Here is a 23,393-nt window from a genome sequence, read left to right as displayed (position 1 = left end):
TTAGTATTAAAAACTGCTGCTTTCATACATAAATTCAAGGGATGTCATGTCAGTGAACATCCAGGACTACCACCGTGTCAGTCTCTACAAAGAACACAAAGTGGATAACAGCATAGCCCGCCATTGAAACACATAGCTATTTAGTGTAGGTGAGGAACATTTCCAAGATTAGTGTCCAGACATCATGCCTTTTTCAGCATCAGCCAAGTACAATGTAAGTTTTGGATTCATATATAAAAAATATTTTAGCTTTGGTAGATGTGCACAACACAAACCATTAGAATGTTAAAAAATAAATAGTAGAACATCACCAATTAGAATCAGCCTCCAAGCAGTCAGATATATACACTTCACAAAACACTCTCCCCAGCTAATGGGCTACCATAACCACTTCTAATAACAGGACCAACAAATACCCTCTGGTAGTATCAACCTCACTGACTGTCAGCATTCAAGGTAAATTATTATTAATCTGAGAGTTTAGCCTTAATTTACGGTGAGACCACCATTGTTTACAACCTCGCAACACACCACCTCCCCCTTACCATACCTGTTTGCCAGAGACTGGTAATGAGGACCCACAGACACACTGAAACAGACAGCCAGCAGACGGCATGGCGGCTCTCAGCATTTATTGCCGTGCACTTTGAATGTAAACACCTGCAGACAGATTTTGCAGTAAGGATTGTCAGTATTTGCTCACTGTGTCTGCAGGCGGACCTTGTACCAGTCACACAGCAGCTGACCAACGTTAAGGAAGTTAAACTTGTTCATGGAAAACAACTCAAGAAACCGTCCTACAGTCGAGGCGGTTATAGTGAAAGGGATTCTCCACGGAGTTAAAATGAATCCTAATTCAATTACTAATTCAAGATCGAGTTGCAGGGAATTTGCAAGGTGTTGTATTCCATTGTTGTATAACTTTGCCATGTAGATTAGAGCTTCCTGAGTGTGGGCATTCTATGCTCGTTTACAACTCCCACTACTCTTGGCCAAGGACTGTGGGAGTGAATTCAAACAACATCTAAAGTTATGCATAAGAACAAGATGTGCAAGAATTAAATAAAATAATATACACAGTCCACAAAACAGAGGAAGAGAGTTAGTCTTCTCTGATGTTTTGTGTGTTGTATATTGGATTTAAGGTAGTCTTAGCACAAATTGCCATCTTATTCCATTTTTTTGTATAGATATTGATAAGAAGTTGGTTTCCGAACGAGTAAGTGTTTGCAGCTTATTTTCATGTGTGGTGCCCCTATAGCTATAATGTGTTTTTCAGTATTCTGCATATGGCCCATTCATTTATTACACAAAAGGAAATTCTAATTGAATACACAAAATATCAATAAAAAGAAAATAACAAACCATCAAGTGACACATCTACAATTGTAATGTATGTTAAACATGTTAGGCCAAAATAGTTGCATTCCTATTTAGAAGAGACAGTCTATTTTGGAACCAGATCCCACAGCCTTTGTTTCTAGAAGCTCCATATTGTTGATGTGTGAGTGTATAGCAGAGCTCCACATCAATTAAAGCAACTCTTTCACACCTACCCTCCCTGCCCCACAAGAAAAAAATATTTAATAAAGAATACTGAAAATGTTTATGAAAAACAACTCACAATGACCGTGTTGGAATGTCACTGAAATTCAAATTAAGTCAAAAAAATATAAGACAAAGTCAAAAAAAGAGCTACTTTGTCATATGCATTTTTCCAGCTCTTGTCAAAAATTGAAGGTCGTCATGTTTTCTCAATTCTCTCCAGCCATCATTAGTGACTGCTGTGAGGAAATAGGCATTGTCTATGGAGGCTCCCGCTGTCTTGCTAGATCCTCCGTAAACATCAGTGTTGCATTCTCGCACATGCACAAGAGGAAAGCACGAACATGAACTCCTGGCAGATAAAGCCAAGCCACCTAAATGTCCAATTTTGTCTGGTCAGTCCTGATTTTTAGGGCCTTTCCCACCAGTGAACTGTCCCCAACAATCATAGCACTAGCGCATCGGGGTCTGCCCTCAGTGGGTCAGCCTGAATGATAGACAGGTAGCCTGGTGTCCTTTTACGATGGGCTGATCTGCCATTTAATCACGCTGACCCATCCCAGTTTCCTAAATGGTCCGCCCCTTTAGCTTCCTCCCACTGTCATGATACTTAGGACGCCAGAGTTGGGAGGTATGGCATAAAGACCCAGTAGCTGAAGTGGATTCCCCAGATGGAGATGCTGCTAGAGAAGGTTTCAGGTAGATAATACCTACATTCCTTTGCACCCCAGGGCCACCACACACCAAGTGGTGAATTCCTCATTGGGGTCTTTACAAAATATGCAGAGACCCCCAAGGGTTGTCAAAACTACTTAAAACTCAGAGCTGCTTGAAAGTCACAGCAATGCTGATTTCCCCGATTTCGGGTTCTCATCCTGCTTTGGTTCCCTGGTGTCCTGCATCTGGGGACACTAGAGAACTGTCCCCAGGCAACACAGCACAAGTGCATCATTAAACCGTGCAGGCTGCAGCAGGCACTAGAAGCTCTCCCTGCATAGCCCTGATGGCTGGGGCCAGCCCCACCTTGATTTGCCGCATACAAAATGTTGGGATGCGTAAGTTACATTGTTTCTCTTCCATATACATAAATTCTTATTAGGAGGTCACCTTAGACCTCTCAGAACAGGCTCACACCTGGCCACATCCCCAGTCACACCTCTAAAATTAAAAATGTTCCTCTATTTCCGTAAGGAATGTTGAGAGGTATGCAGCTGAATTGGATAAAGTTGCCAAATTGACTTTGTTTTCAATTCTACTATTTTGTCCTAAGATTTGAAATTCACTTTAAAAAATTTAAATCTCTTCAGTTTGGAAAAACGGCGCGGATATGATAACATTATACAAATATATTCGGGGGCAGTATAAACCATTATCTGGAAATCTATTCATAAACAGGGCTATACATAGGACACGAGGTCACACATTTAGGCTTGAAGAAAGGAGATTTCATCTAAGGCAAAGAAAAGGTTTTTTTTACAGTAAGAGCAATAAGGATATGGAATTCATTGCCAGAAGAGGTGGTTTTGTCAGAGTCTATACAGATGTTTAAATTGCAATTGGATAAATACTTGCAAAAACATAACATACAGGGATACAATTTCTAATTAGTGGGGTAATCGCTGCTTGATCCAAGGAGACATCTGACTGCTATTTTGGGGTCAAGAAGGAATTTTTTCCTAGTTTGTTGCAAAATTGGAAGCGCTTCAGACTGGGTTTTTTGCCTTCTTTTGGATCAACAGCAAAAGCATATGTGAGGAAGGCTGAACTTGATGGACGCAAGTCTCTTTTCAGCTATGTAACTTTCAATTCAAGACGCTTTAGTGAACAACCCTATATGTATTGCATTAGTACATATTATGCAGCTCACAACGGCAACATTATAGCTATAATCCAATAATGCTCTTATTTAAAATAAAAATGTGAAGATAGGAGCTGCACTCAATCCCAGCAGACACACCGTGCACTGGAGCAGGACCAGCAATCCCACAACGATCAGGCAGACAAAAAGAAAATCTCCAGGCACTCGAGGTGTTCAATCCACAGGCAGATTTCATGGAACAAAAAACCAGCAGCAACGTTTCGACCTGCTAAGCTTGACAAAGACCTCCAAGCAGGTTGAAACGTTGCTGCTGGTTTTTTGTTCCATGAAATTTACCTGCGGATTGAACACCTCGAGTGCCTGGAGATTTTCTTTTTGTCTGCCTGATTTAAAATAAAAAAAAACTCAATATGGAATTTTGCCACATTTCACAGAACTTAACAATACCAATAGTATTTTATTTGTAATTATATATCATTTTTAACTTATTTCTTAAATCCTCGTTTTTGTCATTTTTACCACCAGTAAAAAAAAAAAAAAAAGGCCAATTAGTGGAGTTGTGAAGATAATACAAGGCACCAAATCACCAAAGAATAATGAAGTCATTTTTACTTGTCCTATTGCCTACTTTCAAGTTAATATTCAAGAAACACGCACATGATTGTGTGCAAAATAATTTTCTGAACACAAAGCCTAACCGTGATGAAAATCTGCATCGAAATGTCAAATACTGCTCGAGAGACATATAATCTATACAAAAGTTTATCTATACACCACTATGCAAACACACCTACATATATATATATACACATACACGTTTAAATAAACATGTATGATAAGCCTATTATATTTATAATGTCAAGTCACCTATGTACACACTTAGCAAGTAAAAGGTTTTGAAGAAAAAAAAATTTTTTAAGTAAATAAAAACAGGACTCTCAGAATTTTTTTTTACAAAAGTAAGGAATTCACAGGAAAAAAATTATAATAAATAATTCATAACTAGCTTCATTGGAACACCAAACAAAACAAGTTAAAGTTGTTAACCCTTTAAAGATCATAATATGCCCTATGCCAGTATGGACTGCCCAGTTTATTTTCTATTTGAATCTGTACCAGTCCTGTGTTTATTAAAGGAGTGGGACATTACATTTTGATATATTTAAAATACCGGTTTGTAATGAGGGAAGTATTCTATCATTGGTCCTTAAGGGGTTAACATGTGTGCGCTTCAATTAGAATGATGTGCAATTACAATAAAGCCTATTGCAAAGCAGAGGTACACAAGCATATCTTGGATGTGCTGAGTATATATATCCACTTTAGTAGCCTCACAAATTTGTATCAGGGGCTGTGCATTGAAATTGCGAAAAGCAGGGAGGTCCAATAATAATACCCTAATTTGGAAGGGTGGAATTATAAACCTATGAGTATTTAACTGACTTTTTAGATTAACGGAGGCATGTTTATTAGACAGGAGTGAGATTTAGAATATTCTCCGTACTGTGCAGTCTCCACCATCATCGATATCAAGAGGTGGAACAGCAGCACAATTCAGAGACAGAGCTAAGATACAGCTTGGGATTGCTACAGAACCAGAGTACAACAGAAGCTCGAGTGTGTACAAGGATTGTGCTATGTGTTTACAGGTACACCCTAATGGTCCAGAAAATCCTGGTCCTGGTTTCCCATGTAAGTTCCTATTAGAATCTTGAAATCATTTTTAAATGGTTACATTTGAATTTTGTACCTCCTCTATAAATTTGCATTGATGTTCCTTAGAAAGTTTATATATAATGTTATTTAAAAAATATAGCAAGTTGGTGATGTGAAAAGGGTTATTTTTTAGCAAATGTCTTTAGATGAATCTTGTTGCATGTCTAGGAAGTGTTTTTGTATTATAAAACTGCATTATATCTACATAGGTTATGTGATAAGGAAAGACGTGGGGAGAGGTATAGTCAAAAGTCACAGCTTGTAACCTGTCACGTCCGTTATCGAACACGGAATTGAAGTTTATACAAATAAATGGAGACAATCACAGACGTCAATTAGCTCTGGGAAAAAAAAATGTTTGCCACAGAGCCTTGAAAAAACAAAAAGAACAAAAGGCCACATAGATACTTACCTTGCACGCAGTCCCTCTGTGCCCTATAACTAATAAATTAATTCCATGTGCTGTTTGACCCATAGGCAGTGGACCCTTTTACCAGGACACGACTTTTAAAAATATCTGTCATAGGCATTTTTTTTTTTTTTTTTATCAAAGCGGGCCATTAGGAAGGGATGTGTTGTTCTCACCAATTACATGCATGTTCCCCAAAGTGGGCATGTTGGTTCCATGCTTTTACAGGGCAGACCATGCGCAGAGATCGCTCACATGAGAAAAGGGCTCCGTGTTTTGCTTGCGCTGCGCAAGCAACTTAATAACATGCGTGCGCTGCGTTTGCTTGTGGCTTGTCTCTGGTGTTTCCATAAGTGGGATACCGCAGGACAAAAGGGCCAGGAAAGAGTATTGTGAATGCATTTTGAAGGCTGAATGTGGGATTGCATGAGTGCAGAGTGAGTTGTTTGTGGTGTCGGGCTTTTTGTAAATCGGTCAGTTTTAGTTGTGTTGTGTTTGTAGTATAATATGTGTAGTCAGAGGATGTAGTATCTGTGTCTAGGTGCTGTAAAGAGTGAGAGTGTGTGTGTATATAGGTGCTTTAGTTTGTGTTTATGTGTGTGTGTGTGTGTGTGTGTGTGTATAGGGGATGTAGTGTGCGTGTAGTGGCTGTAGATGATGTGTGTTTATGGGGTGCAGTGTGTATTGATGTACAGGGGATCTAGTTTGTTTGTGTGTTTGTAGGGGATGTAGTGTATGTGGGGATGCAGAATGTGTATAAGGCATGCCTTGTCTATAGGGGATGAAGTGTGTGTGAAGGGAGCAATATGTGAACATGTTGGGTGGCATAGTGCCTGCATTGTGTGTGTAGGGGGTGAGCTAGGAGCATCTTAAAGTGTTGTCAAAGTATTACATAGAGCCAATGATTAGTAAGCATTCCTTCTGATTCTCTACCCTACCAATCTTGACTGGGGGCATGTCCAAGGAAAGGAAGAATATTACCTTGGCAACTCATTCTTTAATTGTACTAAACTATACATTAGAATATTTGCTAAATTCTACACAACACACATCTGTGTATTTGAACTTGAGTTACAATTTCAACCTATGGTTCTCTGAGAAACTGCCATATATGCGCCCGCCTTCCAATAGTTCAGGTAGGTGAAACATTGGATTGGTAGGAAAACAGTCACTAGTGTTGATCTCCCGAATTCAGAGAAGAGCTGCAGGGAGGAGAATAGGGCTAGAAATCTAAACAGTTTTCAAAAACACTCCAGTATTGAAGAAGAAGAACCCCTCCCCCTCCCCCTCCCCCCTCCCCCTCCCCCCCCCCCCCCCCCCCCACACACACACACCACAACTTCCCTTAAATCTGGGGGGCGGTGGGGAGTACTGAAGATAGGGTCACAGTAAATAAATAAGACAGTTAATTTTTAATGAAAGCAATTTGTGTGGATTCATTTAATGCTGGTACCTAATGGAAGACCATTGTCAATCCAGATCCTTCCATGGATCTCTTGAAACCTCCAGTACAGATGCAGAGGTCACATCACTGGTCTACTTCAAGAGTCCAGCAGTTTGGGCTCCACAAGTACTAGGAGACTCCTCTCAGCTTGGTCTTTTAAGACTAGGTAGGAGCCCTCTATAAAAATCATGCACTATAGAGTCACAGTGGCATGCTATAATGTCATCTTCTAAGATTGTACTGCATGATTTCCATAGATGTATCCATTTCCAGTCAAGTTCTGACGAGTCCTGTCTATTACAGTGTTCTAGAATATTTCTATTACCAGGTTCTACCTAATCATATAATTGATCAGTGTTCAAGGCCATTCTCAATAATCCGGTCAAATTCAAATGTCTGTGAGGGCTTCCAGTCTTATCTCTATTCTGTACAGGCAGTCAGATTCCGGTCCAATCTTGGTAAATTTCATCAGAAATATCTGGCGTTGTGGTGCTTCCAACTTTGACTCCTAGATGGAGTCCAAATATTACAGTAAGCAATCCAGCCTGGCCTAGTCAATCTCTCTGTGCACTCGGGTTTGCAGCAAAGTCCATGTACCAACAAAAAACCCAAAGGCACAAACTGTGGGTGATAATGGTAGTTAAGATGAGAGTTCCAAAAAAAATTAAATAAAATAAAATAGATCCAGTTGGCATGCAGGCCCAGGCATGAGACCATTAAACATTCATCGGAGGAAGATGTAGTATAAATGTATCACACACTGATTGATGCTGTGCTCTCATGGCTTCTAGACGGCTGTCCCCCACAATGTGAAAAGCTGGATCTCTTACGGAACATTTCTCTAATGGGGGTCAGTTGCATGTGAAACAGCACCAAAAAATTATCAAATGGGAAAACTAGTGTCCGATGTATCAGTGGCCAAAATGCCTTTTATATTTAATTTTTAAGTGACCGAGCGCCTTTTAAACTCTTTTAAAGATTTATCTGGAGTAGTATCTCCATGTTGTCACTTATGTCTTTTCCTTTTACTCATTGAGAATATTTTAATGTGGGCCTTTGTTTTCTTTTTCTGCAATACAAAGGGGTTTTTATCTTGGTAAAATTAAACTTGATGGTTCAGTGTCCTTTGTCCGACTCACTGAAACATTTGAAAGAGCACTCGAAAGACTAGCAAAACCGGTTTAGCTACACTTGAAAGTCCCTTTATTGCCAATGCAGATTTTAAGTTCACACCGATGAGAAATAAAATAGGGTTAATGTAGTTCAGTGGAGATTCCTGCCCCCAGTTTCGTTTTGTTTTATATTATTTACTATACAAGACTTTTCATGGTCTATGGGTGACTCACACCACTCCGTTTACTAGGATGAGGTAAGACTTATCAGATATAGATCAAGAACAATATAGCCACCAGCACATTTTATTATTTGCCAATTCTCTGATGGATGTAAACCCTTCATTAATAAGTTAACTCTAGAAATAGAAGCCGCAGACAAATGATAAATGATCGACCAAAATAACCACTAAAACATGGCAAATTTTATACTATTTAGCTATAAATTCACTTTGAATTTCAGACAATTCACACTCCGTGAATAGCCCTAACACAATTGTTATCTGGCAGTTTATACACAGAGAACTGACAAAGGAAATGCTAATTTTAAGATAAAATATTGCTATTCTGGCTTAAAATTAGCACTTTCTTCAAATTCTGGGTTTAGTGAAAAAACATTGGTCTACCGGTATTCGTTCATAAGTAAAGTCATTACATCCCGTTAGAACTTGGAACCACGGTTGTTTGGTACTAAAAGCACCTAAAAGAAAATTCACTTTTAAAAATGATTTAGGGAAATTCATCAAGGCAAAAACAGGTGCTATTCTGGAGCGAGATGCTAAATAAGGAGCAATCACCGTGAAAACCAATTGAACCTCTCTCAACATTTAACACTTGGTACTTATTCACTAAAGTGCCAAGAAATTCTAAGTGAATTTAAAATTTTAGGCCACAAAAGACATCTGAAAAAGTCCCGTAACATTCAGCTAGTTTAGACTCAAGACTGAAATTTACTTTTAATTCACTTCGAAACCCTTCAGCTCACACTTAAGTGAAACATTTTGAGAATAGCATCTTTTTTTGCCATGATAAATCTCACCCGATATGAATTAACTCACAAACGCCTTAACTGCTGAGTTTCAATGTCACTGAAAAAGTTAAAATCAGAGTAGACCGTTGGTCTGTCTACTGAACAAGGCTTATGGAACGGAAGCCAATGTTGGCTGTTCAGTTAGAAATAACATGAATAGTATCCGTAGTTTTTCACCTGCTTGGTGTGCCTTTCCTTGCTCTCCTTGAGGTCCTACTCACCAAATGTTTAGGACGGGTCCTTCTCCCTTTTTTTATCAATTGGTCCATGGTTAAAAGATGGATTTGATGTTATGACAGCTCCCAGAGGTTTTTCGTTAGAAAATGTTCACCCCATACCGTTGCTAAAACTAACACTGCATATAATGAATGCAGAAGCTCATCAGACCGAAGTATCTCAGTGCAAATGGTTTAGCAACGACTGTGTAATAAGACTTCCTTCCTATTCACCCAGCACAGAATTATATTATTTTTTTTTCGTTTCTTCTCATAACTCAGAAGCGTAACTGCAAGCGCTTCCTCTTGAGGTTTGTGGAAGTTGTGAAAATAGGCAAACACTGGATTACCCATGCAATCTGACTGCTGGCCCTTTTTTAAACCTTGCCTTGAGTGAAACGGAATCTGTTAAGACCGACTTCTTACAATGCACCCACAGAGCAGGCATTCGCCACATGCTTAGTAATTTCCGCTTCAAAACAGCAAACCAACACCTTGCAAAACAGACACATACAGGGATGATCTATTAAAAACACAACACTGAACAACCGCCTAGGCAGCTGGCAGCGTACATAATATAGATTAAACAGGGGAGCCAATTGTAACATTTTCTTGCTGGTTATCAAAACATAATTGATCTAGGCATCAGTACGGACATTAAAAGGGACACTATAGTCACCCAGATCACTTCAGCTCAATGAAGTGGTCTGGGTGCCAGGTCCCTCAGGTTTTAACCCTTCACATGTAAACATAGCAGTTTCAGAGAAACTGCTATGTTTACATTAGGGGTTAAGCCAACCTCAAGTGGCTGTCTTCCTGACAGGTGCTAGAGGCGTATCTGCGACGCTGGATGCGAATTTCGTATTCATCGCACAGAGCGTCCATAGGAAAGCATTGAGAAATTCGGGAGCTGTCGTCGGCGGGGGAGGGGAGGTCACCAGCGCTGAGGGAGCCCAGCGCTGGAATAAGGTAAGCTGCTGAAGGGGTTTTAACCTCTTCAGCGCCACGGGAGGGGGACCCTCAGCCTCAGGGCTCTATAGTGTCAGGAAAACCGCTTTGTTTTCCTGACACTATTGTGATCCTTTAAGTAAAAAGACATGCATCTATCTGTCCATGTTTATGGTGTACACTTTAATCTGTCAGGCAGAGTATGTTATAGATTGTGAAGGGAAAGCACTCATAAGTGTGTTTAATATATGCAGGAGTGTTGCCATAGGAAGACATGGTGTGAACAATGGATTGCTAGACATATATGTGCTAGAATATTATGTTGTTATAATATACATGTTATACAAACCGCTTTTGTTTCCCTAAAAGAGTAGGCGAGAAAACAACAAAAAGGAAAAATAAATGTTTTCTTATTTTACAAGCGGACAAAATGGCTGTTATGTGGTTACAATATAACTGAAACTGATTCACTTAACAGCAATATTAGAACATACTATTCTAGCACAATATATCTGACAAGATACATGATCTACAATATACCTGGGAAGTAAAGCATCACTAATTCCAAAGATAAGATGAAGAACATTTAATACATTTTTAATTGCATACCACGGGATGACAATTGGCCTAGAATATCTTAATACACTACTTTTTGTCCATTTTATCCTATGCTGTAATTTAATACAGTCTTGTTGGGGATATTCACAATGCAATACATTCCCTTGAATTTCTACACGCAGGGATACCTCAAATCTTGCTCGCCTTCCAAAGGGAACCCATGACAGCAGTGGTATATGCAGACATTGTTCCTTATTTAACATAATAGAGCCTCTCCGGAGACTGATACCTAAAGGGTTATGCCAGCCTAAGTTTAAAGTTTGACTTGGATGTAGATTGAAAGGCAAGCTCAGGAGTCATTCTCCCAGCTCTTGCCCATCACTTGTAGGACAAAGTCGCACAGCCCTGGGACTCTGAGTATAAGTCAAACAGCTATAGTTTGGAAAACCGCATGGGATGTATTAGTATCTTGGGGCAATATTAGTCCATGGAGACACCCCACAAGTTCAGTTCCTATATCTTGAGGGCACACCATTGTAAGTTCCTCCTCCTGCCGCATCACTCTCCACATTCTTCTACCTTAATATCATCTTGCTAATAAATAGTTTTACTGGAGCGGATCTCATCAATATTTCTAGCAGACGTAAAACAGTAACCATCTACAATCACGGTGGTTCTAAAAACTGATGCACCAATTAAAGCACACAGCTGAGTTACCAGCATGGTAAAAAAATATATATATATATATTTACTGGAGATTAAAACCCATCTAGTCAGTGACGTACTTTCCAAATTCCAATTCACACCTAATGCTTTGATAAAAGTCATTGAGCATTTATTACACATATGTGTAGACTTGTATAAACCTTCCACGTTGAGGATCTTACAACATCCTCTGAAATTAGTAGTAACTGCCAAGTGAAGAAACAGAAAGGCTACACTCAATAACACTGTGAACGGGATTCCTTGCATTAACTACATTAGCCACTTGGGGGCAATAACACTGCAAATATTGTTCGACATCACAGATTATGAGATTTAGACAAGAAAGCACTAAACACATTTCAATTTAGATTGCTATAATTCACCAATTCTTCTAATAATTTAAAATGTAGCTCATTTTCTTTCTTCGCACAATGAAAACAGCATCACTTTTATATTTGTAATTAAAGATTATCTACAAAAGAATAAATACATTTAAAAAAAAAAAAAAAAAAAAAAAAAAACCTCTGTCACAAGTGCCTTTGTGCCAGGACCCGATTTAACCTTGCACTACAGAGAGTCCCATAGGAGTTAGGTTGCTAGGAAAGACCAAGAATGGGGTAAGGTGACATTGTGACGGTCTTATGCAATGCATGATTATATACCGGAACTAAACTACCATTATTTTTGCTTGGGTGAGGAGAGAGAGTATGTGTGTGTGTGCGCGCGCGCGTTCTCTCACATATCATTACAGTTCTACAATAAACCAGCCATAAAAATCACACAATTCTCTTTAGATAAATACATATGTCTGAACACATTACTTATATATTGGGGAAGAAAAATAGCAACTTTTTCTATCAAAAACGACCTCTATCATAACTTCTGTGTGATCACTAACTGCAACAATGTTTTAACTGCAGCAAAACACAGTTTCTACTCCCCCATAACACAGCACGCCAAACCGTGAATGGCAAAACACACAACCAAAGCAAACCAGTTGAACAAGAGGGAAGACACTTGATGTTCAGTCCGGGTGAAGTTAACCAAGGACCTCGTGAAAACATGGTTGGTTTTATGTCAGGAGATATTTTATTAATAAATGTATCTATTTGGTCTTTTCCCCCCCCACAAGTAATATTAAAATGCTGTTATATCTCAATCATCAAAAAGAAAGATAAGCTCACTTATTCACTAAAAGGAAATGAAATGGTTACTATAACTCTTTTTAATTATTATTATTTTTATTTATAATGCCCTTTTGGGCATTAGTAATCCCGCCCTTCCCATATATATATTTATATATTAAGCTTTAAAAAAAACTTACTTGGAATCCAGAGCTGGGTGAAGATCCCCACGCTAATTTCGACTCCACATACAACGTAAACGATTCCCTTGTGAGGTCCAGTCAAAAGATTCTCACAGAAGCATTTGATTGGACTGTTCTCACTAGCTCAGAACACCTTTGCACTCTCTGAGCTGGGGAAGTGAGAGAGGGAATATATATTTAAAAAAAAAATAAAAATTAAAGGGACACTCCAGGCACCCAGACCACTTCTGCCCATTGGAGTGGTCTGGGTGCCAACTCCCACTACCCTTAACCCTGCAAGTGTAATTATTGCAGTTTTTTTAATAAACTGCAATATTTACCTTGCAGGGTTAACTCCACCTCTAGTGGCTGTCTACTAGACAGCCACTAGAGGGCACTTCCGTGTCCATAGCACAGGAAGTTATCAAAACATAATTGATCTAGGTATCAGTACAGAGATTAAAGGGACACTATACTCACCCAGATCACTTCAGCTCAATGAAGTGGTCTGGGTGCCAGGTCCTTCAGGTTTTAATCCTTCACATTTAAACATAGTAGTTTCAGAGTCCCCCCCCCCCGTGGGAGTCCCCTCCCGTGGCGCTGAAGAGGTTAAAACCCCTTCAGCAGCTTACCTTATTCCAGCGCTGGGCTCCCTTGGCGCTGGTGACCTCTCCTCCCCCGCCGACGTCAGTTCCCGAGCATCCAGCGTCGCAGATACGCCTCTAGCAGCTGTCAGGAAGACAGCCACTAGAGGTTGGCTTAACCCCTAATGTAAACATAGCAGTTTCTCTGAAACTACTATGTTTACATGTGAAGGGTTAAAACCTGAAGGACCTGGCACCCAGACCACTTCACTGTGCTAGAGCGTCGCTGGACGTCCTCATGCTGTGTGAGGACCTCCAGCGTCGCTCAATTCCCCATGGGAAAGCATTGAAAAGCATTTTCAATGCTTTCCTATGGAGAGCTCTAATGCGCGAGCGCGTCATTGCCACGCATGCACATTAGGTTTCCTCAACCGGCGGGTGGGATCAATCTCGCCCGCCGGCTGACGTAATCACTGGTAGGAGAGGCAGCGAGCAGAAACCACCACCGAGGGATATCGGCGGGGACTCAGGTAAGTGACCTGAAGGGGTTTTCACCCCTTCAGCTACCGGGGGATGGGTGGTGGGAGGGAGAGGGGACCTGCAGTGCCAGGAAAACTGATTGTTTTCCTGGCACTGGAGAGTCCCTTTAAGTAATGCAGGGAGTCGAAGACAGATGAAACAAGAAAGGGAAGGAGTGGACACTGAAGCTTTCCCTAACAGGTGTGCTTCCAGCAATGCAGAAGCACAGAATATCTGTCATACATAGTTTAGCACTGAACTGATAATATGCAGTACGGAGCATAGTTCTGGGCTGTCCAAGTCACTTGCGCCAGGGTTGCAACTAGCCCACCACACAAAAGATATCTCTGTATGTGCAAAGTTTCAAGCAGAAACGCTGAACATACTGATTGCGTCCTTCATGACCACTTCAAAAAACACATGTGGTTAAGGTGGTTGGAGTAGCCCTTTAATAGCAAAGTCACATTGATAAACAGGTCAATTTCCTTCCCTAAAATGATTTTCTTGAAAGGTCCTGTACTAAAAATGTTAACAGCCCAGCGCTGCAGGCACAAATCACATGACTGTTACAGTTGTAGCACTCTCCCTACGTACATACATTAGCACACCACTGTTCCATACAAGTACTTTACACCTCCTGAGATGAGGCTACAGCTCACATGCACACACTGAACTAATGCAGCCTTAGGACCTACTCTGTAGGTTACAGTGATTTAATGTTTTCCTGATACAAAATATCAACCAGAGGTTTACACCAGAAGGTTTAGAAGAAAATTATATTCTGCGCTTCCACATTGCCCTAACATTGCCAAAGTTAAACGATCAGAGCCAAAGGCAACGGTGCTTCCCTTTGAAAGAACTAAAGCTCAATATTCACATTTTGTGACAACAAAAAGCTGCATAAATGACGACAGACAGACACTCTAATAAAACATGATCCAGCAGGAGGCAGTCTGGATCAACAACTGACCTACATTATTTTATGGCAACAGACAACTTAAATGTTCTGAAATAAATAAAATAAAATAATTATTTTACTGGATCACCAGGGAGCATCAGAGACCTGCGGGTAAGAGGGCAAATTGTTACTAAGTGGTTTGCCCCATTACCGGGGAACCAAGTCAGTAAGGTACTCCTAGCATTATAACCACTGCAGCAGACTATAGTAGTAGTTATGATGCTTAGAGTAACCGTTTAAGGTCAAAATCATGAGGTGTCTGCACATTCTTTTATTTTCTTCTAACTCATTACTGTACCATTGGTTTGTGTTATGCTAAGATTTAGCAGATTAGTAGTGGTTGGTCGCTAGTTTAATGTAAACAATACAAAACCTGTGTAGATTCAATAACATCCCTGTCAGTTATCTTCTATAGTGCTGGAGAATCTATCATCTCAAATCCTGCCAAGTATAGATATTAGAGGACTGGTCTGATGGCACTCTAAACCCTATAACCTCTGTACTGCTTGAACGAATGAGGAAACATAATCCTGAGCAGCAATTGGAGGCAGTGATTGGGTGAGAATGTCAGTTGAACACTTTCAGCCTATCACAGTGCCCATTGCGGGTATGAACTTGAACGGCTGGAAGGAAGTGTGTAATCTCTGCCTAAGCCATACCTCCAATGGATGCTGGAACCTTTATATGGTGTCAGACTGCTCAAATAGAGTGTAACACTAAGTGGACAGACAATGCCAGGGGACTCCAGACACTATAACCAATTCAATGAGATGAAATGATTATATAGCATACAGTGTATCCCTAAATCTTTTATTGGCAAAAATGCACAGAAGAAAATGTAGTTTACATAAGTATTATTTACATAATGACTGCCATAGTGACACACCATGAATTCTTAATAATATAAAGATGTTTGCGATAAGGGATAGTCAATATTTGAGTCTCAGGTTTCTATTAAAATGTGTCATCCTTGGACCCTCCACTAAGATTCATGGGACATGTAGCTGGATAACTGGGTACCTAGAGGTTGCATGCTCATGTTTTAGATTATACACACCCTGAGATATGAGCATAACAACAAAACAATGTGTATCTTAAGCCTCATTTCATTCAAATAATTATGTTCAAGTAGGACATCCTCAATTCGGCCTGATGATCTAGGTTTTGATTGCCAGAACTTGCTATACATAAGAAGAAAAACATACCTTTACTTCAAAACACCCCACTAGAGATTGTGAAGGCATATGTACAAGAAATATCTAAGGTTTACCCCTCTAGACATGGAAAAGGTTCTTACCTCTTGTTTTTCTTCACTGACGACATTGAGACTCAATTGAGAGTGGCTGCTGACTCCACTATCCTCATTGCCATCATCAGAATACACTGACTTTTTGGTGTCTTTATAAAAGTAGGGGCTCCTATCAACCTTTGGGAGTGCTATCTCAGTTCTTTCATCACTCTCCATCGAGCTAAGGGATAAAGTGCTGAGATGGTTCGGGGAATGGATAGAGATACTAGACTTGTACAATTCCGTGCTGGGGCTTTGAGGCTTTGGTGCCGTAGGTCTCAGAGGTGTTCCAAGAAGTCCATTCTCGGATAATGAATGGCTCATGTGTTTAGGCTCCTCAGAGTCTGAATAAAAAACCTCATTGGCCAACTGGTTCAAGCTGCTACACGTAGGAGACACACTACAGCCTTCTGATGTTTTATGGTCAGTAGGCATTACATTCATGTCATGTTCCAGATTCTCAACCTGGGACAGGTTGGAACTACTCAAACATTTAGTCTCTGATGTTGGAGAGTTAAACAAGCACCTTCTCCTCTCATTCTCTGCACTACTAGAAACCCTCCTGGAGTAATCATCATGTAATCGACTGTTAGGCCTGCTCCCATGGGTTCCCTCAGCTGATAAAGAAGTGCTCTTATTTGGCTCTTTTTTCCGATTGCCATCTGTGACATTGCCCATAATTTTTAATACTCGGTCAAAATCTTTTGCTCTAATAGGACTCCTCCAACGTTTTGAACTTCTTTCCGGAGTTCCTCCCAAACGCTCAGAATCGGCTGAAGTGCTTAGCATGGACTTTTGTAGAATTTCTCTTTCACTGTTGGATTTTACATCTGAAAGATTAGATGTTGATTTCCTTTTGAATGAGCTTTTTTTGAGGAAGTTCAGGTTGTCTGTGCTTTTACTCCTTCTGTAAACAATTCGGTTACTTTCTGAATCCTTCACTATGATTTTGCAGATGCTTTGTTCTTGCCTAGCAGGAGATAGGGCCTGAGGGCTACGACAAGAACGTACTTTATCATCTAGTAGGTTTATACGACCTGCACCGTATGCACGTCTAATGCTCCGTGATCGATGAGTACTTCTCAAAAAGGTGTTATCAGTTTCCTCTATGTCCGACCCATCTGACTGCAGACCATCCATCACGTTATAACATTCATGCATGGGCCTTGCATTAACTAACCTACAGGGCATTTGATAACTTCCACCTCCATCATTAGGAGAGCACCTCTGTAGATCTCCTCCGGACTCTTGATTGTTTAAATTATTTGCATTTTCTTTTGCCTGAATCCCTTGAAGAACCGATGATTTTAATTTTTTGAAAGAACCCATCTTTCTCAAGGAGGATAAAGCATTCCATGTTGATGAGTTGCTCGTACTGACCATAGAATGAGGCCTTTCATTACTCGCGCTTCCTCGCTGTTTTGGTGGGGCCAAACAGTGTGTCAACTTAGAGGAATTTAACTTTTCTTCGTCCTCTCTTTTCTCACTGCTGCCATCTGCCCCATTATAGTTATTCCCTTCAGATACTGTTCTTGAGACACTCTTATCTCTTGCTTGAGAGGTGACTATAGTGCTGTTCCCACAGACATTGGCGGGAGACGTCATAGTCTCAACCATGGGAGCATTGGGATTAGGACTTCTATGGTTTAGAACCACAGTGCTCTGTTAATACGTTGTCTCAAGAACCAAACGGTCATCTAATGCCTTTTGAGATTTTTTTTTTCACATCTATTGTCTGCATGAAGCTCCCTGGTGCAGTCCTCTGCTTGCCCCTGCAAAACAAAGCCAGCATTTAGTAAGTCTTTTTTTTTCCCTCAGTACAATCATGTGAAGGAGGCGATGGTATGGGGTAGGTGAAAGATTTTTGTGCTTTTTTTTTTTTTTTTTTTTAGAGGAACTTTTAATTGACAGAAAAGGAAAAAAAATGCTTTGTCACATGATACTAAGAGAAATTGAATCAACTACAAAACCAGTTAATAACAGACATAGGTTTGTCTTCTGAATACTAATCTTACCACAGTTAGGCCACATTTAATTTAGAGAAAGGTGGGATGCTCAGTAGGAAAATATTGATAAAAGAGAAAATACAATTGTTTTGTTGGTCAACACACACACACACACACAAACATTTTTAAATCCAATACAAGTCTCCAAACATTTTTACAAGAACAAATCAAGCAGGATATACACAGTGTTTTTAGAGATAGCAAAGTCTCCAAACATTTTTACAAGAACAAATCAAGCAGGATATACACAGTGTATTTTAAATAGGTAAATATAAATATCAGGATATACTTTTGGATGTTTCAAATGCAAAACATTATGCAAAGTAAATTAAAAATCAGACCCGACTTTTCCCCCCCCCCCATCAAACGAACAGAGCTCTACATTATTCGCAGTCCAGCAGGCAAACAAACTCTACTTATAAAATACTTGTGCTAATTTTACGCTAAAATAAAATAAACTGTCTTGTGCACATATGGGGTGAACTAGATGGAATATAAAAAAAGAAAATAAAAACACACTCCGATATTTGTTTTGCTGTTGGAAACACAAGGTCTGTGCCAGAACAAACTAGGCTCAAGTACAATGACACTGGAGGAGGAGGGGGTGGTCAGTGCCATGAGTACGCTGATTATTAACAAGCCAAGGGGAGTTATTCATTAAAGAATGGTTGCTGGGTAATGCACATTATCAAGAATCAACTGCTAACGGTTTGAAGGGCACAAATGCGGTTTTACCAGGCCTACACATGGAGCAAGGAATAATTGTTTTTCTTCCCCAATGCACCTCTTATTTGTATATAAACTTTGGCACTTAAAGGAGCATCACACCAAACATAGGATGCATGGATTTAACTCCTCAAGGACCAAGGCTAACCTTTACTGCCCTCAATACCTTCAGAATGGGTGAACCTCTAGAAAATGGAGTTCAGAAGGATCTCAACTAAGATTAGCCATCGCTGCTATTTTATTACAAAGTGTAGGCATTCCATTGATTTGTTAGGAGATCATACACTAAACAAGGAACGGAAAACAAGAATTTCCACAATCTGTGGCAAATAGCTGGAATATAAAAATCTGTAATGGAGCTAGTGTTAGTGGATAAACCCCAAGCAGTTTGTTTCAATCGTGAAAGTAAATTGTAAACTGGTGCAAGTTCTGCGGCCTTAATGGGAAGTGCAAATTATCATGTAATGGCTTTTCCGTCTTGTTAATTTCTACATCACTCCAAAAAGTTGTACAAAAGAGTACCTTTCCCAGCTGTTTAACTAGGGTGTCCACCTTTGCAAAAATAACAATCATGCTATTTTTATATTTGAATGGAAATTAACCTCAAATGTTCTTGCTAGTAAAAAAAAATAGATCAATGTAATTATATTTGTGTTTATTGGACTAAAATACACATACAAACATTTTCTTTTCCAGGTGTCTATGTGCAATGGTTCCTGGGCAGGGACCCAGGAGAGGGTCACCATGCCATTTTAATAGGTGTGAACAAGATCACATTCATATAGCAGCTCATAATCCGTGGTATACTGTAACAGCGCTGCGGAAAAACTTACAGACCTGCTGTCTGCAGCCTTTGCACGCCCTTCCCTCTTTCCAAAGCATAGACTTTCATTCTGTGCTAGGGAATTGGACAGGCAGAGGCTTCTCATTGAGAAGCAGTGTGCATGCGCACACACTATCGCAGCTTTCCTATGCAGTAGCACAGCTCACTGAGAAGGCAGACACACTAGCCCACTGCGCCGGTCACTTCTGTTAGCTCTGTGGAGCGAACAGAAGCTGAAACAAGAACTTCTCCAACGGTCGAAATGTAAGGTGTTTCTGCCTCAATTATAAAAGTGCCAATTACTATTGAAATCAGCATTTTTATTAAATTTTCATAATTCAATTAAAAACTTCAGCAGAACTGCTCTGTGTCTGTTGTGCTTCTTTAAAAATTAGATTGTGCTGATCACAAGCAATTGCAGCACATTTATGGGATCATTCACTAAACACAAAGGTGCAGTGCATAGCAGTGGCAACTAAACCAAAATAGATTTTGTGAATAACTCCATAATAATGTTAGAGTAACAACGTAGCTGTTTTATCCTTAATTTTGCAATTCAGTTTTCAATTACTTACAGTTCAGAGTTCAGTGGATAAACCCCTTGTAGCGTTATTCACTAAAATGTGAATTGTCAGGAATTTAACATAATTATTTAGGCCATAATAGTGGACTACAAATACAAAAAGATAAGTCCTGTGTCCACTCCCATCACTCCTGGGTGGCAGCAATGACCACAGTACACATCAGCCCCAATAAATAGTTTAAAAAAGAAGAAGTTACCTGCGCTCTCTCCTTAATCCAGCGCAGGTAACTTTCTTTCCTTTGGTTTTTAACATAATAGTGGACTGGTTGATTTTCCCCCCAATCAGCTTTTGTGGCCTAAAATGTGAAATTCAATTTGGGGTTTTATTCACTAAGAAATTAAACCCAAATGGCAAAATATAGACTAAAATAATCAAACTGACTTTCAAATCTCCTATTTAAGCCTATATTTTTGCCATTTGGATTTAAACTTGCTAGAACTAGTTGGTGACGAACCACTTTGAATTCCTGAAAATAAACCGGTCAGTGTATAGAACAACGCCAAACTACCCATTGTAAAGCGCTGCGTAATTTGTTGGTGCTTTAGAAATAATAATTATAAACTAAAATTAAAAATAATGGGAAAGTTTTATTTAAATGTAAAATATATATATATATCACTAACTGAAAAATAGTGAGTGGCAAAAAAAAAATAAAAAAAAAAAAAACCTTTCAAATTGGAGTAATCACCATAGAAACCAGCAGAATCAACAGGAATATTCAGTCAGTTTCCATGTGAATGTCTCCAATTTTAAAACGTTGCCTCAACTTTTATATTATAATATATATATAAAAATCTCCCCTCTAGTGTACAGATTATAATGTATGCCCCATAAAGTGCCACCGTGTCATGTCTGCTGGACAGCTACCTTAATTATAAAAGAGTTGTTTGTATCTGGATGAGTGAAGTGATTATTTACATTTAAAAGCAGGTTTCCTCTGCTGAGTGGGTGTTGCAAGCAGTGAGACCCATTGTCTTGTCTTCTTATCTGGTTTCTAAACTACTCATGTGAACTTGCAGGGATTAGGCAGAGTAAACCGGAAGTGAAGCCCCCCTTAGCAACCAGAAAAAAAATAATGAGGAGACCCATGTGTAGCAGGGGGGTGCTGCCTCCCACTTAGCGGATTCTTTAATACTAGCAAGGGCCTCACAATTTGACTAAATATTTAAAATAAAAAAATAAACACACAAAAAAAACCAAAAAACCCCAACAACTGCTCATGGACAGAATAATTTAGAATCTTTACACCATTTGATACAACATGACCACAAACCAGCTGCTACAATGTAACTAATGTATATATTGACCTAGGCTGCAGAGGAATGGAATCCCATGTAATAACCTGACAGGGGCGCTCTGTCCATAGACCGGTAACAGGTGCACTGAGCTCAGATCGCCGACATACAGCCCTAGTTACACCTAGAGCACGGCCAGCCGATCATAACTTATCCACCTGCTGAGGACTGCAACTCCTTCCAAGCTCATCCAGCTGCACCCATGTACAAAAACCAGTCGGTGTGGGTTACAGATCACGCCGATGAGATACCTCTCTGGACTGCTGCTCCTATCACACTCAGGCAGCAGCCTGTAGCTCATAACAGATGGCGAGCCAACGGCTGGCCAGTCTTTATCCAATGCTAATCTGGTGGTGATTATAGATCAAAGAATTCCAGTTTAAACGGTTACAGACAACAGAGATTATTTTTAGAGCTGGACAGCAAACCACCACAATTAAACCCGCATCTTGCACTCACTATTACACTGATATATTTAATTACCAGTGTGAGTTTACCAGAAAAATCATAGTACAGGGGAGCCTTTTGCATTTCTAGGAATTGTGTCTGCGATCAGTTGGGGGGGAGGTAGGTAGGACAGGGTTCTGTGTCTGTATTTGGTTAGCTTACCTGGTTACTGGCAGTGCCAGCTCACTAACAGAAGCTGCCAGGCTCATCAGCTCCAAGGCTGCACAGGGTAGCTGCTGGACCCTATGGCTATGCAATGCATCCTCCAAAAAAGACCCCAAGAACATTAAATCCTCTGGACTCACTGGGCTAATCCACACACAGTGTAATTCACAAGATCCATAGGAGAAGCGATCCAGGCAGAAAGCTGAATGAACCAAGGAGATGAGACACTATGATCAGCCAACTAGCTATTGCTGCTGCTGGGAGTGCATTGGGCAGGGCTGTGCATACAGACAGGAGGAGCTATGGGAGGAGGCAGGCACAGCTCCCACTGAGTCTGTCTTCCCACAGCACAGATTGGGGAGAGATGTCCTGCAGGGAGTATAGGATACTTATTAACACACTCTATCATAGCAGGAAGACTGGCTGTATTGGACGCATGGGAAACTGGGATTATCACCCAGCCCTGTTGTTACTCCCCTGTGTGTTAAATCAATGGCAAGTGTAGCTGCTAGGCAATGGATGTCTTTCATCTAACACCAATCTGTAACCACAAAAGTGGTTAATGTGATTCAGACTGTAGTTTATTAGATTAGCATATCACTGGTATCACAATCACAGCAATTGGTTTAATTCATTAAATTCCAAACTACAGTGAATTGAAGTCTGAATGGCAACACTGAGGCAAATATGGCTCAATCCTTGAAAAATGTTCCATCTCAGCTGTAGTCAAAGTTTGGCATTAAGGTTTCAGTCATTTTTAATGCCATTTGCAGATTGCAGTTAAGAGAGCAAACCCCAATACTTGGATTAAACCTTTGGCACGGAAAGGGTTAATCTCACCGTCTACCTACTCAACAGCAAGATTAAAAAAATTGGTTTGTTTTATTTGGGTGTTTTAATGTTAATATATAAACTCTTATAATCAGTATCAGATGTTTAATGCATGCATCTATCTCCAAAGGTTTGTGTTTTGTAAAACAATAGTAAAATAATCTATGCCTAATTAGATTATGTGTTGTCATAGCTAATAGGGTTATTAACTCGTGGAGGATTGAAAAGGGAATTGCAAGTTTTAGGTATAAATAGGTTATCTGGAAAAACACTGAAGTCATTTTTTATCTATTGTAAAAAAAATACACAGGTACAAGTTTATGGATAAAGATAAAACAGGGCAATCAATCAATCAATCAA

At 39.8% G+C, this 23,393-nt stretch overlaps 1 protein-coding gene across 2 annotated transcripts in view; it reads right to left on the bottom strand.

The window, feature by feature from the left end:
* The window catches only part of SPATA13 (spermatogenesis associated 13), a 52,147-nt gene extending 29,713 nt beyond the window's left edge, over window positions 1-22,434 (bottom strand). The window contains exons 1-3 of one of the 2 annotated variants that reach the window (XM_063429724.1): window positions 22,200-22,434; window positions 16,166-17,928; window positions 11,684-11,689 (exon numbers count right to left, since the gene is read on the bottom strand). In XM_063429724.1, coding sequence (XP_063285794.1) covers window positions 11,684-11,689; window positions 16,166-17,773 — 1,614 coding nt within the window. In that variant the 5' untranslated portion in view covers window positions 17,774-17,928; window positions 22,200-22,434. Of the gene's footprint in view, window positions 1-9,296; window positions 9,440-11,683; window positions 11,690-16,165; window positions 17,929-22,199 lie in introns of those variants that run through there. The other variant, XM_063429715.1, reaches the window with a different exon arrangement.
* Between the last annotated feature and the right edge of the window lie 959 nt (window positions 22,435-23,393).

The sequence above is a fragment of the Pelobates fuscus genome, chromosome 1, assembly GCF_036172605.1.
Source record: "Pelobates fuscus isolate aPelFus1 chromosome 1, aPelFus1.pri, whole genome shotgun sequence".
In the NCBI taxonomy this organism is placed as follows: Eukaryota; Metazoa; Chordata; class Amphibia; order Anura; family Pelobatidae; genus Pelobates; species Pelobates fuscus.
The sequence above is the reverse complement of the archived record's forward strand: the minus strand, read 5'-3'. Positions and strand labels throughout refer to the sequence as shown.